The sequence below is a fragment of the Camponotus vicinus genome, unplaced genomic scaffold, assembly GCF_025532165.1.
Source record: "Camponotus vicinus isolate PSW18456_S1 unplaced genomic scaffold, iyCamVici1.0 SCAF_12, whole genome shotgun sequence".
NCBI lineage: Eukaryota > Metazoa > Arthropoda > Insecta > Hymenoptera > Formicidae > Camponotus > Camponotus vicinus.
The window spans coordinates 4,143,153-4,159,735 of NW_028141948.1; the positions used below are offsets into that span (position 1 = coordinate 4,143,153).

At 33.5% G+C, this 16,583-nt stretch overlaps 3 protein-coding genes across 4 annotated transcripts in view; 1 reads left to right on the forward strand and 2 right to left on the reverse strand.

The window, feature by feature from the left end:
* Nucleotides 1-11,943, forward strand: part of LOC145963505 (uncharacterized) — a 74,076-nt gene extending 62,133 nt beyond the window's left edge. For both annotated transcript variants that reach the window (XM_083085530.1, XM_083085531.1), the window contains exons 5-8: nt 3,700-4,628; nt 4,977-6,629; nt 9,431-10,483; nt 10,909-11,943. In XM_083085530.1, the coding sequence (XP_082941656.1) occupies nt 3,700-4,628; nt 4,977-6,629; nt 9,431-10,483; nt 10,909-11,175 (3,902 nt within the window). In that variant the 3' untranslated portion in view covers nt 11,176-11,943. The remainder of the gene's footprint in view (nt 1-3,699; nt 4,629-4,976; nt 6,630-9,430; nt 10,484-10,908) is intronic.
* LOC145963158 (uncharacterized) lies at nt 7,098-8,636 on the reverse strand. The gene is made up of 5 exons (XM_083084850.1): nt 8,410-8,636; nt 8,143-8,341; nt 7,824-8,039; nt 7,685-7,752; nt 7,098-7,132 (listed from the first exon to the last, which is right to left on the reverse strand). The coding sequence occupies exons 1-5, from the start codon at nt 8,552-8,554 to the stop codon at nt 7,098-7,100; spliced, it is 663 nt and encodes a 220-aa protein (XP_082940976.1). The 5' UTR covers nt 8,555-8,636.
* Wmd (serine-threonine kinase receptor-associated protein wmd) lies at nt 11,436-14,794 on the reverse strand. Its single transcript, XM_083085533.1, has 5 exons — nt 14,297-14,794; nt 13,162-13,460; nt 12,853-13,082; nt 12,568-12,704; nt 11,436-12,481 (listed from the first exon to the last, which is right to left on the reverse strand). Exons 1-5 carry the CDS (start codon nt 14,409-14,411, stop codon nt 12,270-12,272), a joined length of 993 nt encoding a protein of 330 aa, XP_082941659.1. The 5' UTR covers nt 14,412-14,794; the 3' UTR covers nt 11,436-12,269.
* Nucleotides 14,795-16,583: the final 1,789 nt, after the last annotated feature.

Consider the following 16,583-nt stretch of genomic DNA (forward strand, 5'->3'; position numbering starts at 1 on the left):
TTTTCCGGAGGTTTACTTTATTTTTGTATTTATTATTTTTATCCTAAAAGGATAAAAATAATAAATACAAAAATAAAGTAAACCTCCTTATATATATATATATATATATATATATATATATATATATATATACACACGAAATTACTCGGGAAAATCTCCCCTATAACATATTTAAAAATAAAGCAAATCAGTGAACAAATAAAGTAGAATCTTTATGTCAATATTTCTCACATTTATTTGTTAATAACTTTTGAATAAAGAACGACCGCCGGCTAAAACGTTCAGAATGGCTGCGTTCAGCAGGAAAAGCTGCTTTGCAACTGTTGTAAAATTCGTGAATCTGATTGGTGTATGCTCTTAGATTCAGTTAAAATTAAGAGCATACACCAATCAGGCTCACGAATTTTACAACAGTTGCAAAGCAGCTTTTTCTGCTGAACGCAGCCAATGTTAATCAGGGATAACATCTTTACAACATACGTCAATAACACATTTGTGCGAAGGTGGGCCCTTTTTATGCATAATTACCGAAATTCTATATCTAGATATATTTAGATATCTGGATTATAAGAATTTTAATTCTTAAAATTCTTGATAGTTAATTATTTAACTATTTTGTTATTTTATTATTTTGTTATTCACTTTATATTCATAACCTTATATTACTACTTTTTAATAATATTTAACTTTATATAACAATTTAAAAGTATATTTTCTTTTTTAACGAATAATTAGATTTTAATTATGATTTTAATTATTGATTGAATTTCTATAAATCTATTAATCTATAAATAAATTTCTATCTATAAATTATTTCTATGTACAAATGCTATTACTATCTATTAAATTTAAAAAAAATATAAAAGAAGAAATGAAATTATGAAAATAATAATACAAAAAATTGAAACACACACACATATATATATATATATATATATATATATATCCCTAAAAAAACATTATAAAGGTAAAAAAATACGCCAAGTACATAAAAAAAATATCAAAAAATCTAAAAGAATGATAAAAATAAAATATTTAAAAACCGATATGAGATCAATACTATTAGACAAGTACAATAAATTATGTGATATTAATTCATAATCGATACTAAATGAGTTGAGATTACTTTAATTCCTAAAGCATTTTTTATATGATGTATATAATTTAAAAAAGTTTTACACAAATTCTAAATCGCATAAATGACCTTCAGGTCGAAGTAAGATATAAAAACTTATCGTGCCCCCTATTTAAATCGTATAGTTTAAAACAGGAAAAAGTTAGATATTTGATGGGCACAATGTAAAATTTGAAATTACATTACGGACTGCGCATGCGCGTAGCTAAATTTCGAACTTATATATCTTGTCTCCTCTGTATTACCTGGAAATCACCACATAGAGATTAGGCAAAGTAAAATCTCTTTTTTTATGAGTTTTTTTATTTTCTTTACAAGTAAAGTTTGATTGTTGTAAGCCGGATTGAAAAACTTCGCAGGTTGTTTCTGACCCACAGGCTGCCTGTTGCATATTCGTCGTCTAAAGCTTATTTTATAAAAATGTAAATTGTACTTACTAAATGAAAGGATTAACAAATATATATTGTATATATGTGTATTGTATATAATCAAATTTTTTATTTTATTCAAGATATGTAAACGGGGCGGGGGGGGAGGGGGCACGCCAAGTTTTCATATCTTACTTCGACCTGAAGGTCATTTATGCGATTTAGAATTTGTGTAAAACTTTTTTAAATTATATATATCATATAAAAAATGCTTTAGGAATTAAAGTAATCTTAACTCATTTAGTACCGATTACGAATTAATATCACATAATTTATTGTACTTGGCTAATAGTATTGATCTCATATCGATTTTTAAATATTTTATTTTTATCACTCTTTTAGATTTTTTGATTTTTTTTATGTACTTGGCATATTTTTTTACCTTTATAAGGTTTTTTTAAGGGATCTCACTGCTTTTTGTAAAAATTTATATTATTTCTGCAGAAAATATATGTTAGGTTTTTTAAAAATATTTTTTTATGTACTTGACGTATTTTTTTTACCTTTATAAAGTTGTTTCTAGAGGGATATTACCACCTTTTTGTAAAAATTTATATTATTTCTGTATAAAATATATATGCATTTTTAAAAATCTTTACTAAGGGTAAGTCGCGTATTTTTACAAGACTTCATTTTCTAGATATTAGAGTTCGCTCCCAAGGGGTGGTTTTTGAATATTGTTATAATACGATAAATTAGTCTCCTTATAAGTCTTATCTAACGGCACAGTTTTTATATTTTTGTGATACCGTTTTCGAGATAGATTTTACCCCTAAGAGGTTTTTGAAAATTGTTATGCGATAAATTAATCTCTCACACGTATACACACACATATACACATATCACACGTATGCACACACATGTGCATAAATGATTTTGTCTCTTAAAGCATTTTTGCACACTAAAGCGAATAACTATATATGCGCGGTATGAACGCAGCTTGAGGGACAAAATCGCTTTGAATGTGTGCGTGCGAAGATACGTTCATAAGTCTGAATCTTATTATGAAGGAAAATAAAAAACATGTCACAATTCTGACATGCGATTATCATTTCTCGGGATTGACTGCACCGATTTTATTCAAACTGGTCACAATCGAAAGCTTGTATTCACATTATATATAGAAAAATGCCATTAGATTTTTAATTACAGCTTTAGTTTCTGAAATATTTCAATCGAAAGTTTATTTGACGTCAATTTGACGTAAAATTCCGGATAAACTACTTGGTAGCGCCGCGTCGAGAACAGTGACTCTCAATGCTCGGATCCAATTTTTTATCAGTTTTTTATGTACTTGGCGTCGCGACGCTACTGCGTCGCTTGATATACATATATGTATACATAGTTATTTTTAAGAAAAAAAATATGGAATTTGCAATTAATAGTTATCTATTTTTTCTTAAAAATAATTATGTATTTTTTTACACCAATGGAATCCTTTCATTATTTTTTACCTAAAAGTATCGAGGTAAGAGATTGAACAGTGAATATTTTATGAGATATATATATATATATTGTATATATTTTTATAGTTTATGTAAAATTAAGAAATTATTTCAAGCCTCATAACTCGAAAAGTACTTAATAAAAAAATAATTAATTATAATGTTTTGGAAAGCTCTCTAGATAAGCTATAAGAATATGCAATAAAAAATAGGGAGTTTTGTTTAAAAAATTCAAGGTGACCTTGTCCTGAGCTTGGTGACGCCACTCAAGGTCAAACTCATAGCGTTAGTAAATAGATCTTTTGAAAACCTAAAACTTTTATTTGAAACATTTTTTTTAAATGCATAGTTTATGAAATATTCAACCGTTTTCAAACTTTTGATATACCCTGTATATATTATATATATACATTGGATCACACACACATGGACCATCGCATCTTTTCAAAGACCTCAGGGCAGTTGCAAAGCTCAAGCGTTGAATATAATCTTTCGATTATAATTCATAAATCAAGCATTTCTGGACATATGTGTACATTGTTTTCTTGTTTGGAGAATTCATCGTCAAAGTTTGTACAAGTATTTCTGAATTATCTTATATATGTATATAATTTAACACCAAGCATTTGTACAATAATACAGAAAATGATAAATTGCTAATAAATTTAATTCGTTTGCATTTTCGTATTAGGCATCTCAAGACCACGTCAATCTGTCGGCAGCCATAGTCTACCTACATCGAGCGACATCATCTCCAGTGTTTTGACCTCCATTCCAAAAGTAGGAAGTCACGAAGGTTTGACTAGTCTCTCTGCGATTTGGTCGGAGTTGGTATTGCAAGATATTGCTGCTACAGTGCACTCCGTGGGTCTTGAAAATGCATGTTGCGTGAACGAGCGGCGCCATCCGGAGTGCTACGAGATACGCGACGAGAAATTTGGTTGCAAACACTATTGGCGCTCGGTGCCGAGTTTGACGGTATACAGCTGTCAATTTGAGACTAGAGAACAGATGAATGGCGTTTCGGCGTATTTGGACGGTTCTGGTATCTATGGCGTCAACGATGACAAATTACATTTGTTGAGAACGTACGAGGATGGCAAGGTCGATCTGAGTGCCTGTGAATTATGTAATCAAACCGATCAAGATGCGCTCAACTTGCTGCATCAGGTTTTCTTACGCGAGCATAATCGCGTAGCGGAAAAACTAGCAAAAGTGAACGTGCATTGGGACGACTCGAAAATATTTCTGGAGGCGCGTCGTATTGTTGTCGCGCAGTTGCAGCATGTCACCTTTAACGAATACATACCGGTGATATTAAGAGAAGCTGCACTAGTTGATCCTGAGCTTAGACCGCTTGCGAATGGCTTTTATACCGGTTACTCATCCTCCAACAAAGCAGGCACGTATCACGCGGTGGCTCTAACAGCTCTGCGTGCTCTCGCTTGGATGCGTGCTGATAAAAAAGGTAGCATTGAAGATCATGTAACCGCGTTGGCCAATCGTATTGGTTTCGCAGCTGCGTCAGATGCGGCCATTTGGTCTGTGCACGCGGCGAGAGATCATGGAATATCTGGATATGTCAAATTTCTAACTGACTGTTTAGGAGAAAATATTAAGGTAAGCTTGATGACAAAAATAAATTTTGCTATTATATAAATTATATTATTATCTTTTTTTCCTATTTAATTTTATATTTAATTTTTGCTTAAATCTTTAATTAATCGCAGATGAAAAATTAACAGTCGTATTCCTATTTTTTGAAATTACTAACTAATCTTCTCTAAATCTTCTCTAAATGTGTGCTCTTTAAATCTAATAAAATTTAGTATATCCGCATTTAATTATGTTTCATCAATAAATCTATAAATAAGACAGAAAATATAATTTAAAAAAATTAATTTTAAACAAATATTTATATTTTTATAAAAATTGAAGTAACCGTTTCAAAATTTACTTCAAATACAGATTGAAAATTTCACGAATTTGGCGCAAGTAATGCAATCGGAGCATGTGCAGCTGCTGAGTCGAATTTATATGAATTTAGAAGATGTGGATCTTATTGTTGGTGGAATCTTGGAAACTCCAGTCACTGGTGCTGCGGTCGGCCCAACGTTTGAATGTCTTCTTAAAAAACAATTTGTAACGATAAGAAATTCCGATCGTTTTTGGTATGAGAATGACATTCCCCCATCAGGATTAACAATTGCTCAACTGACCGAGATTAGGAAAGTGTCTCTTGCTGGCATTCTATGCGCAAACACGGATATTCGCAAGATACAGCCGAGAGTATTTATCCGGCAGGATCCATATCTGAACAGCAAGATCAATTGCGAACAATATGAATCATTGAGTATCGCGCCGTGGATTGAAGAACCATTGCCACTTCCCGTAATGCAGCACAACTCAATTCATGTAAGTACGAGCACATATGAGCCGACACAATCCGTGCCGGAGATTAGTCCAGAAATACTCGCTGCTGCGATGAAAAGAGCGGAGGAAAAACTGATTGAGCGTAAACAACTTGAATATAATGCTTGGCTGGAACAGAGAGTTGTCGATCCGAAATCAGCTGCTGGAACTGCGGCCAGTTTTTCCAAAGCTAATAAAGACGCTCTTCTACTCGCCAATTCATCCATCATGTACGAATTAGCTACAAATGAAATTCTGAACGGTGTGCATGGTCTTCAACGTAAGAAGCGCCAAGTCTTTGATAATACGGAGAACGTTTTGGGATTTCCCAACGCAAATGAATTCTCCGATTTGTTACAAAACGTTGATATCTCCGGCTTTTTGAATCATCATCACAAACCGACTAATCATGATGAGGTGCAGTGTCCCATTGATGACTCTCCATGCGACCCTACCACGCCTTATCGGACTTTATCAGGTCATTGCAACAACCTGCGTAATCCTAGTCTCGGTAAATCGTTGACGACCTTCGCTCGTCTGTTGCCACCCGCTTACGAGGATGGTGTTTCTAAACCAAGAAGTACTTCTGTTACTGGTGCACCGCTACCGAATCCCCGAGTAATCTCCACCGTAATCCATCCTGACATCTCGAATTTGCACAATCGCTACACGTTGATGGTGATGCAGTTTGCGCAGTTTTTGGATCACGATTTAACGATGACACCCATACACAAAGGCTTTCAAGAATCGATTCCCAGCTGTCGATCATGTGATTCTCCACGTACCGTTCATCCCGAATGCAGCCCGATCCCAGTGCCGCCGGGTGATCACTTCTATCCAACTGTAAATGTTTCATCGGGCGCACGCATGTGTTTCCCGTCGATGAGATCGCTGCCAGGCCAGCAACATCTGGGACCGCGCGAGCAGGTGAACCAAAATACTGGTTTTCTAGATGCATCGGTGGTTTATGGCGAGAACTCGTGTATTTGTAATATCCTACGCGGTTTCAACGGCCGCATGAACATCACGACGAATTCGAGACGCGGTAAGGACTTACTACCACAATCCATGACGCATCCGGAATGCAAAGCCCGATCGGGATTTTGCTTTATCGGCGGTGACGGCCGCGCTTCGGAACAACCGGCATTGGCTGTCATGCACACTATGTGGGTGCGTGAACACAATCGCGTAATGGAAGGCCTGCGGCAGGTAAATTTCCTCTTTCTTCATATAGTATTTGCATTTCTTGAGATATAGATATAGATATGCGAAATTTCTAATCTAAAACTTGTGCAAAAAACTAAATTAAAAATAATGTATATATAATGTGCATATACAGGGTGTTCGGAAATTCAATCGACAAATTTTCAGAGATTGTCGGGGGCACCATAAGAATCATTTTTTGCAGATGAACCTGGGGTCAGAAACGTGTCATTACATCGCTACGGCATACGGAGTGTTCGAAAGAGTCGGGACCTCGAAATATCACAAAAAATAGAAGTTTTACAAAAAATTGTTTCAAATAAAAGTTGTAGGGTGTAAAAAGGTTTATTTACTGGCGCCATGTGTTTGACCTTGGATGGTGTCGCCAAGGTCACGACAAGGCCACCTTGAATATCAGAAATCAGAAATAAAATACTTTATTTTCTAGATGATGATTTCAATCGGATACGTGCTTTAACAACAGTACTGTTTGGAGTACAAACTCAGGTCTACAAAAAAATGAAGGTTTTTATTTGCTCGAATGTCTGTAATAAAAAATGGCCCAAAATATTATACGCATCGATCAGTTATAAAAGTAGATCCACTATCATTTACCACTTCTACCTTCATTCGCGGATAATAATACGATAGCTACCATGGTGTAATTAACAAGGTGTGCTGTTGCGCACAGTCATGGTTAGCAAATCAGCGTTATGGAACAAGTGACCAGCCATATTGTATTAGCCAATCAATGTTTTGCCGCTAAGTCCGCGGTAATTGAAAGGATAATTAATAATTGAAAAATATCAATTTCAAAATTAAAAATGATTCAAATTCTTAGTTAATAATAATGTTAACATATTATGAAGTCACTTAAGTATTTTAAAAAATAAAGATAAAGATAAATAAGTAAATCAATTATAAATGTTTTGTCACAGAATTTATTAGAAAAAATGTAACAAAATATTAACGTACAAACTTTAAAATTTTGTTTTTCTTATATTTATCATTAATATTAAAAATAATTTTTTTATAAATTTCTCTTAATCTAATATAAGTACGTGTGCGAACCAGGCACAATATTATTTCTTTGGATATAATATTATCATTTATTTGCCGATCAAAAGAACTATAAATGAATAAGTATATTAAATATAATATTCTAAAAAAAATATGTTTTAAGAAATTAAAAACACATACTTTTCATTTTGTATAATGTTCGCACTTAATTTTTCAAGTGTTGTTGGTATTGATGCATCTTCTATAATCCTTAATGGAATTTTATTTTTTAAATCTTTATTTAAAGCAGTTAATCTATAGCTATTTCTCTCTCTGCTAGCATTATTATTTTCATTATGGATAGTTGAGTTGACTCGAGCAATTGAATTGGAATATTCAGCCACTGGCACAATAAGTCTAAACAAAAAGTGTGAATATTATTTCAAAATTAATATGCTAACAACTAGCAATAACACAAATTAGCACAAACATATTTATAATAGCACAAACAATTATGTACCTTGAGTTCTTATTAATATTTACACAAATTGAGGGATCATTAGTGTTGATTTCTTTTAAAATTTGTTCATCGTTAAATAAATTCTCTGTCGGAACAGCGTCAGGCAAAAGATTTCTTACTGTCTTTGGAGAATAATCTCCATAATATTCGGGCTTTTCTTTGTAGCACGTTGGCAGAAAATAAACAGAACATATACGTGCTGTTACATTAAAAATATATTATCTATTAAAATTTTAATATATAATAAAGCTAAATTTATGTATTTACCAGTTTTGAGGTTAACCTCCTTGCCACAGGCTTTCATCCACTTTAATATGAATTCGGGATCTTTTGGAAAAGAATGAAACTTAATTTTTTTTCCTTTAACATTTTCGCTACGATTTTTGCAACTTTTAATGCTACATGCCACCATAATTTAATTAAAATAGCAAGGCACAAATTGACTTTATTTTTCCAATATGGAAGGCCATATGTGCGCAGAACGAGTCGAAATTTGGTCTGCTTGACGAGCACACCTTGTTACTTATTCCACCATGATAGCTACAGTCGTCGACTTATCAGGAAAAACTTTATAACTTCAATAACTTCGAACGGCTTACTTAAAGTTGGTAAAATTAGTGCTTTGAAAAGGTCTCGAGAAAGGCTACAAGAATATGCAATAAAAAGTGGAGGGTTCCATTTCAAAAATTCAAGGTGGCCTTGGCGTGACCTTGGCGACGCCATCCAAGGTCAAACACATGGCGTCAGTAAATAGACCTTTTTACACCCTACAACTTTTGTTTGAAACAATTTTTTGTAAAACCTATTTTTTGTGATATTTCGAAGTTCCGACTTTTTCGAACACTCCGTATGCCGTAGCGATGTAATAACACGTTTCCGACCCCAGGTTCATTTGCAAAAAATGATTCTTATGGTGCCCCCGACAATCTCTGAAAATTTGTCCATTGAATTTCCGAACACCCTGTATATATCTATATATAGCACAATATGAAATAATGATACTCTTGATTTAATATCTAATAAATATAGACGAAAAAAATGTATATAAAGAGAAGAATCAAAATATCAAAAAATACATAAGTCAATATATGCAATATAACTGATAACGAAACAGTAATTTTATTCAATTTTTTTTGTTATATCTATATATTCTACAATATTGATCAAACTCTTAAACTGTTGACAAACTCTTAACATGTTGCCAATACTCTATTTACATTTTATTTGATAGGTATGTGTGTTTATCTCTTTGAACTGATATTGTAATATTATAATATTTATGAAACAGGTAAATGTCCACTGGGACGGTGAAAAACTGTTCCAAGAGACGCGACGCATCATTAGTGCTATGCTGCAGCATATCACGTACAATGAATTTCTGCCAAGGATTCTCGGCTGGAATGCCGTTAGTCTGTATGGTCTCAAGTTGTTGCCTCAAGGTTACTATAAAGAATATTCACCTACCTGCAATCCTAGTGTACTCAATGAATTCGCCAGCGCGGCTTTCCGGATCGGTCATTCGTTGCTACGGCCGCACTTACCGCGTATGGACCGCAGCTATCAGAATATCGATCCGCCCATTTTATTGCGCGATGGATTTTTTAATCCAGATATGCTTTACCAAGAGAATATGATAGATGAAATGGTATGCGGCTTGATGGGTACACCGATGGAAACACTAGATCAATTTATCACTGGTGAAGTCACTAACCATCTGTTTGAGCAACATGGTATACCACATTCCGGTGTGGATTTGATAGCCCTGAACGTTCACCGTGCTCGCGATCACGGGATACCATCATATAATCACTATAGAGCGCTCTGTAATTTGAAGAAAGCAACTACGTTTGAGGATTTATCCAGGGAAATGGCACCGGAAGTGATTGCCCGCATGAAACGTATATACGCCTCCGTGGACGACATTGATCTATTTCCAGGTGGTATGAGTGAACGACCACTTCAAGGCGGTCTAGTTGGGCCCACTTTCGCATGCATCATTGCCATTCAGTTCAGACAATCAAGGAAATGCGATCGTTTTTGGTATGAAACTGATGATCCAAATATCCGCTTTACTGAACATCAATTAGCAGAAATTCGCAAAACTACCTTAGCCAAGGTGATGTGCGAGAACATGGACAATCAAATGGATATGCAGAGGGCGGCATTTGATCTACCCAGTAATTTTTTGAACCCGCGTGTACCCTGTAGCTCTATGCCTCATATGGATTTCTCTGCTTGGCGAGAGACTAGACATGGCTGTCAAATTGGTGGAAGAAATGTCGCTATTGGCGAATCTGGCTTTCCCACACCTTGCACCAGTTGCATTTGCACTGCCGAAGGCGTAAGTATATTATTTAAATGAAAAGAAATGTACGTATAATTTCGTTTATTTTAAATTTCAATAATCAATAAGCAGGAAAATAGTAGTTTATATTCACAATATGATAATAAAATTTGACAATTTAAATAAAAGCTCCTTTTTCGCGAAAGCAAAATATTGAATAATGATTGATGATCGAAGAAAATCAATAAGAATCAAATTGCGCATGCCGACACTAAAAGATTCATGTTAACAAGTATACATGTGATCTCTCTTTCTTTCTCTGGCTAAATTAATTTTTTTAGGAGATATCTGAAGATTTATCTCAATTTTGTCTATTTTCAAAAGAACACTTTGCTATCATTTGATCATCCTATCAAAATAATGCCAACAAAAATTGCTAATAAAATAATGCAAATGTTGAAGACAAATTCTTTTTCTTTCAGACGCAATGTGCCTCGCTGAGGGTCACGGATTGCAATCAACTTTTACGAGAAGCTTCCCGAGAAGCGATTTTGCGCGATGACGTATGTACTGCCCAATGCGGTTTCGTTTTAGCAGCTACGGAGACTACGGCGAGACTACAATTCACCACACCCAGCAGTTCTGGTTTTCCCGGTTTTCCGCCGCATACGAATAACTTGAGAAATTCGCCAACGCCGACTTCGTTCAACGGTTTTAAACTGCCCGATCTTTCGCAGTTTATTGGTTGAGTCAAAAGAGATGGGAAGACTTAAAATTCGTAACTCGTTTACTGATTATTGTATTGTAAGCAGAAAATACACTGCCTCTTTCCTTTGAGAGACTGTACGGCAATGCGATCCTAAAAATATCACGGATATTAGATCGGTCGTGCTCAAGCTCATTAATACTACAAAGAAAAAATATCATAAAAAAAAAGAAAAGAAAAAAAAGATAAAATACAAAAGAAGAGGAGAAAGAGAAAGATAGAGAGAAAGAGCGGGTGAGCATGTCTTGAACATAATGCGACATTTATTGAAAGATAAAAGAAAGTACCTGTCGGTGTGTAAATATAGATTATAAGGCGTAAGTATTTAGTTTATCGGAGAAAAACGAGATCGCATCGTTGAAAAATAAAAGAGAACGGGAAAACATGCAAATGCACGGGATATGAAACTTTTTAAATGAAAAATAGGATATTAAATAAGCGCATAAACGAGCAATGAATAAGAACGATGATACGCAATAAATTATCATGTAGTACATTGCAATAAATGCTATGTTATCGCAAAAATTAGAAAAGTTATGTATACATTGAACATTGGACGCGCAATGTTATATACTGCATATACGTGTCGACGCCATTTTAGACATTTTGATAATGAATGGAATCGGTATGACGATAAAAAATAGAAAACGTTCGTTTTGAATTTGTCTTTCTTTCTTTCGTTACATCTCTATCTAATTTTGTATTATAATAATGTGAAATGTATAGTCTTAATAAATGTTAATATTTCTTTTTTTGTAGTTTTCCTTATATAAATAACGTGATATAAATATTGCGCGTGCGTTTGCCTTCACGGACCTTAAAGTTTGGTTTTTTATACTTACTAGTCTGAAATAAAATGCAAGTTCGGTGAAGGTCGACGATTATTTTCTAAAAGGATGCGTTATTTACAGGGAATTCAGGAAGCTAACAATGGCCTATTCAAAAAATATTCAATATGTTGCATTCGCAGGAGGTTTATCCTCGAAGTATATACTCGGTCGAGTTTGGTCCAACATGCCTCTTTTTGGACTTTTGGAAAAATGTCTGAAGATTTTCTTGCTTTTCTAAGGTTTCAATTTAATTGGCAGGAACTTCTTGTTTATTATTAACCATGGCGGCATTTTCTTGTATCACAGGCGTCTGCTCTATGCAACGCCATAGTCCGTAGGTTTTACCAATTATCGTCTGCCATAATCTCAAGGTACCGTCCTCGGATCCGCTGGCGTACAATTCACCATCTGGTGAAAAGCGTACACAATGCACAGGTCCAAAATGTCCTTTGAACGATTCTATGAACAGAAATTATATTATATACAATTATGCTTATCATTCTATTAATAAGAATTGTAACATTTACAAATGTGACAAGTCTCACCTAATTCTGCTCCTGTATTATAATCAAACTTGTACATCTTAAAGTCTTCTCCACCACAAACAAACATACTACAATCCGGATGCAAGCTGGCACTATTAACTTGAGTCGGAACCGTAAATTCTTTTATCTTGGTTAATCTGATAAAGGAATTTAAAAATTAAAAAAAAATATATTTTCATATATGAAAATGTATCATTAATTTTTATTATTGTTAAAATGTCAATGGATAATGACAATGAATAATTTAATATTGTTGCTTGTACAATAAAGAAAAAAAATACATACTCTTTACTATTCCAGAAGGTAACAATATTAGAGTGAGTTGTAGTAATGATACTACCATCCTTAGATACTTCCATGGAACTTGGAATTGCAGGGAAATCTAATCTTTTAATTTCTTGTCCACTATTTCTATCCCATACTCTCAATGTTTTATCATCTGCACAAGTAATTAAGGCAGAATTATTATCAAAGAAAGTGACATGCCTAATACCACTTGCGTGACCGGAAAATATCTATGAAAGAAAAAAAAATATTAGTTTAAATGTTTAGTAATTTTAACATTGTTCTATTAGTTTATATAACATTATTTACTTGTGGAAGTGCTTCTGGTTTATTAAGGTCATATATACGTATGAGCTTTTCATAAGAGCCAGTACATAGATAATTGGAATCAGTACTAAAATTGACTGATTTAACAATATGCTTATGCTGAAAAGAATGGATTTCTTCTCCTTTAATTGCATCCCAGACTTTAACATTGAAATCAGCTGCACCAGTTGCAGCTCGAGTAGCTTGTGGATTTAACGCTACACCCCATACTGCCCCTTTGTGTCCTTCAAATGTACCGATCCAATCTCCAGTGTCGCCTTGTCGTAACATAGGCTTGCCATCTAGAAGAAATAGAAGAATTATTCAAAAATATATATATTCTATTATATACTCTATTATATATATATATATATATATATATATATATATATATATATATATAAAAGTAATTTTATATATAATGGCTAAATTTCACTTAATACAATATATATAAATACAGTATATATTAATAAAATATACATAAATTATAGGAGAATATATTTTTGTTAATCTATTTTCAAATAAGATTCTGAAATATAATTTGTAATATATACACATAATTATATTATATTATTATCTATTATACATATATTAAGAATTTAATATCTCATAAAAATAAAGTTTGTAAATATCAAATATAGAATTGTATGAAAAATGATATAGTATTTCCTTTATTTTTTTTCTTATCTACTAATCTTAATTCGTATTTTTCTTTTTTTATTTTGTAAATATGACTTGTGTATCATATACATATATATAATGCTATAATATGGAAATTATATATGTAGGGGATCTTTTTTAATTTCAATCGAGTTATTATCGCTGATAGTACGATTGATTACATTTACAGTATTACAGTATATACAGTATATACAGCAAATAATCTCGTCCTTGTTATCTGGTCTTGAAATGTATATCAAATTCCCTTGTAATAATATTGTGTGATGTAGGAAGAGAGTACGTCAAGAGCACACGATATCTAACCTCGAAGTTGTGGAGCCTTGGGCGGTCAGAAAGAATTGGGCCAAGGCGATCAAGAATCGAACATACGGCCAAACGATCGAAAGGAAAAAAAAATCTCCAGTGTAATGTGCGACAGATAGCCTTATTCGAATGACGATTCAATTCTACTCATTACCTTTGCACGCCGAAATGAGATAATATCCAGACTCGGTGACATCGGAGAAGGCGAGATGAACCACGGGCCTCGTGTGTCCGCTACATGTCAACGGTGTTTGTCGTAAATTGGCCATCGTATTATTGCTTTTTCTTTCTTCTTTCTTCTTTTCTCAACGCTGTCGTCAATACGTTCGTTCACGACGGTATTTGACTTATGACGTTTGCGACGAACGAACAAACGGACGGACGGCAATACGTACTCGTAAAAAGTCCGAAGATGCTATGATTTTAATTGTTCTGCGTACACTCAACTATAAACCGTCGCAGTAAGCGTATGAAGCCCGACTGTTCGACTAACGATGACCGATGACGGTCGCGGTGTACCGAATCACTGGTACCGATCGCCACGTACCGGCAATCAAGTTCAGAATACCCGAGACAGGAAGAGTGTCGCACGTGCGCGGCCTCGTGTTGTCGCTGTCCTCGTCTTCCTTTTCCTTTTTCTTCTGTCTGCGTCCGTCTCTGTCTATCCTATTCTTTCTTTTCCTCAAGGCGCCGATCGTTATTTATTCAGAAATAAGGGAACTTGTCTCGATTTTGTTTCATATATATATTTTATGCGTGTACAGGGTTCCAAATTGACGAGTTTATATATATATATATTCTTTTTTTAATTATATAAATATTGTATGTGTACGTACGTGTGTAGAAAGGAGAAGAGGGATATTTTTATTTATTCATTAGGACAGAGAAGTCAATTAAAATCAGTATGCAGTACAATTGTATAGATACTTGTAACAAAACAAAAATAATGAAGAAATAATTTTCATTTATCTTATTTTTTTTACGGGAAAATTGCTCTTGCAATTAGATCAAAGAATAATTGTTATTGTCGAGCGCATGTTGCAAAAAAAAAAAACATTCCGAATACCGTTTAAAAATTGCAATATATCTAAAGAAGGAAACGAGGACATATCCTAAAATGATATGTATGTTACGCGCAATAACATAACATATTATACATTACTTGACAATTATGTTATGTAATATGAGATTTAAATATATCATACAAGATGTTTTCCACATTTTGAACAATCGAAAACATTGACAAATGAACAACTTGAGAAATCTTGTTGTTAGTACAGGGGGGAGGGGAGGGGAGAGAAGGAGATTTATACAATTATCAGGAAATATTATCTTTTGGTCTACATATTATCCTGTTATATTAATGTTATATAAAAGCAATAAAATAGAATGTTACAAGCACACACACACACACACACACACACACACACACACACACACACACACACACACACACACACACACACAAACACAAACACACACACACACACACAGGGTGTCCCATTTTAAATAATACACTCAAATATCTCCGAAACGGTGCATTAAATAAAAAAATGTTTCAAACAAAAGTTGTATGGCTTGAAGGGGGCCATCAGATGGTGTCATTAATTTGACCTTAAATAGTTACTTGAAGGTCACGTGAAGGTCACCGTCAATTTTTTAAATCGAACCTCCTATTTTTTATTGCATATTCTTATAGCTTATCTCGAGGGCTTTCCAAAACACTATAATAAAATATTTTTCCCTCAAGCACCTTTTGAGTTATAAGGCTTGAAATCATTTCTTTATTTTACATAAACCGTAAAATATCTTGTAAAATATTCATTTTTCCATTATCTTACCTTAATACTTTTATGTACAACATAATGAGAGGAATCAATTGGTGTAAAGAAAACATAGTTATTTTTAAGAAAAAATATGTAATTGTTAATTGCAAATTACATATTTTTTCTTCGAAACAACTATGTGTTTCCTTTACACCAATTGATTCCTCTCATTATTTTGTACATAAAAGTATTAAGGTAAGATAATCGAGAAATGAATATTTTACTAGATATTTTATGGTTTATATAAAATTAAGAAATTATTTCAAGCCTCATAACTCGAAAAGTACTGAATGAAGAAATACTTTATTATAGTGTTTTGGAAAGCTTTCGAGATAAGCTACAAGAATAAGTAATAAAAAATAGAAGTTCCCATTTAAAAAACGGAAGTTGACCTTCAAATGACCTTGAAAATGACCTTTAATGTTGAATCCAAGGTCACTATTAGATAGCCCCCTTTGTTCCCTACAACTTTTATCCGAGTCGTTTTCCTTCAAACGTTGATCCTGAAAAGTTATGAGGGTGGAACTTTTAAAATGGGACACCCTGTATATAGGGTGTATCTGAAATGATGCACTAAACTTTAAGAGCGTATTCTAGAGGTCAAAATAAGACTTT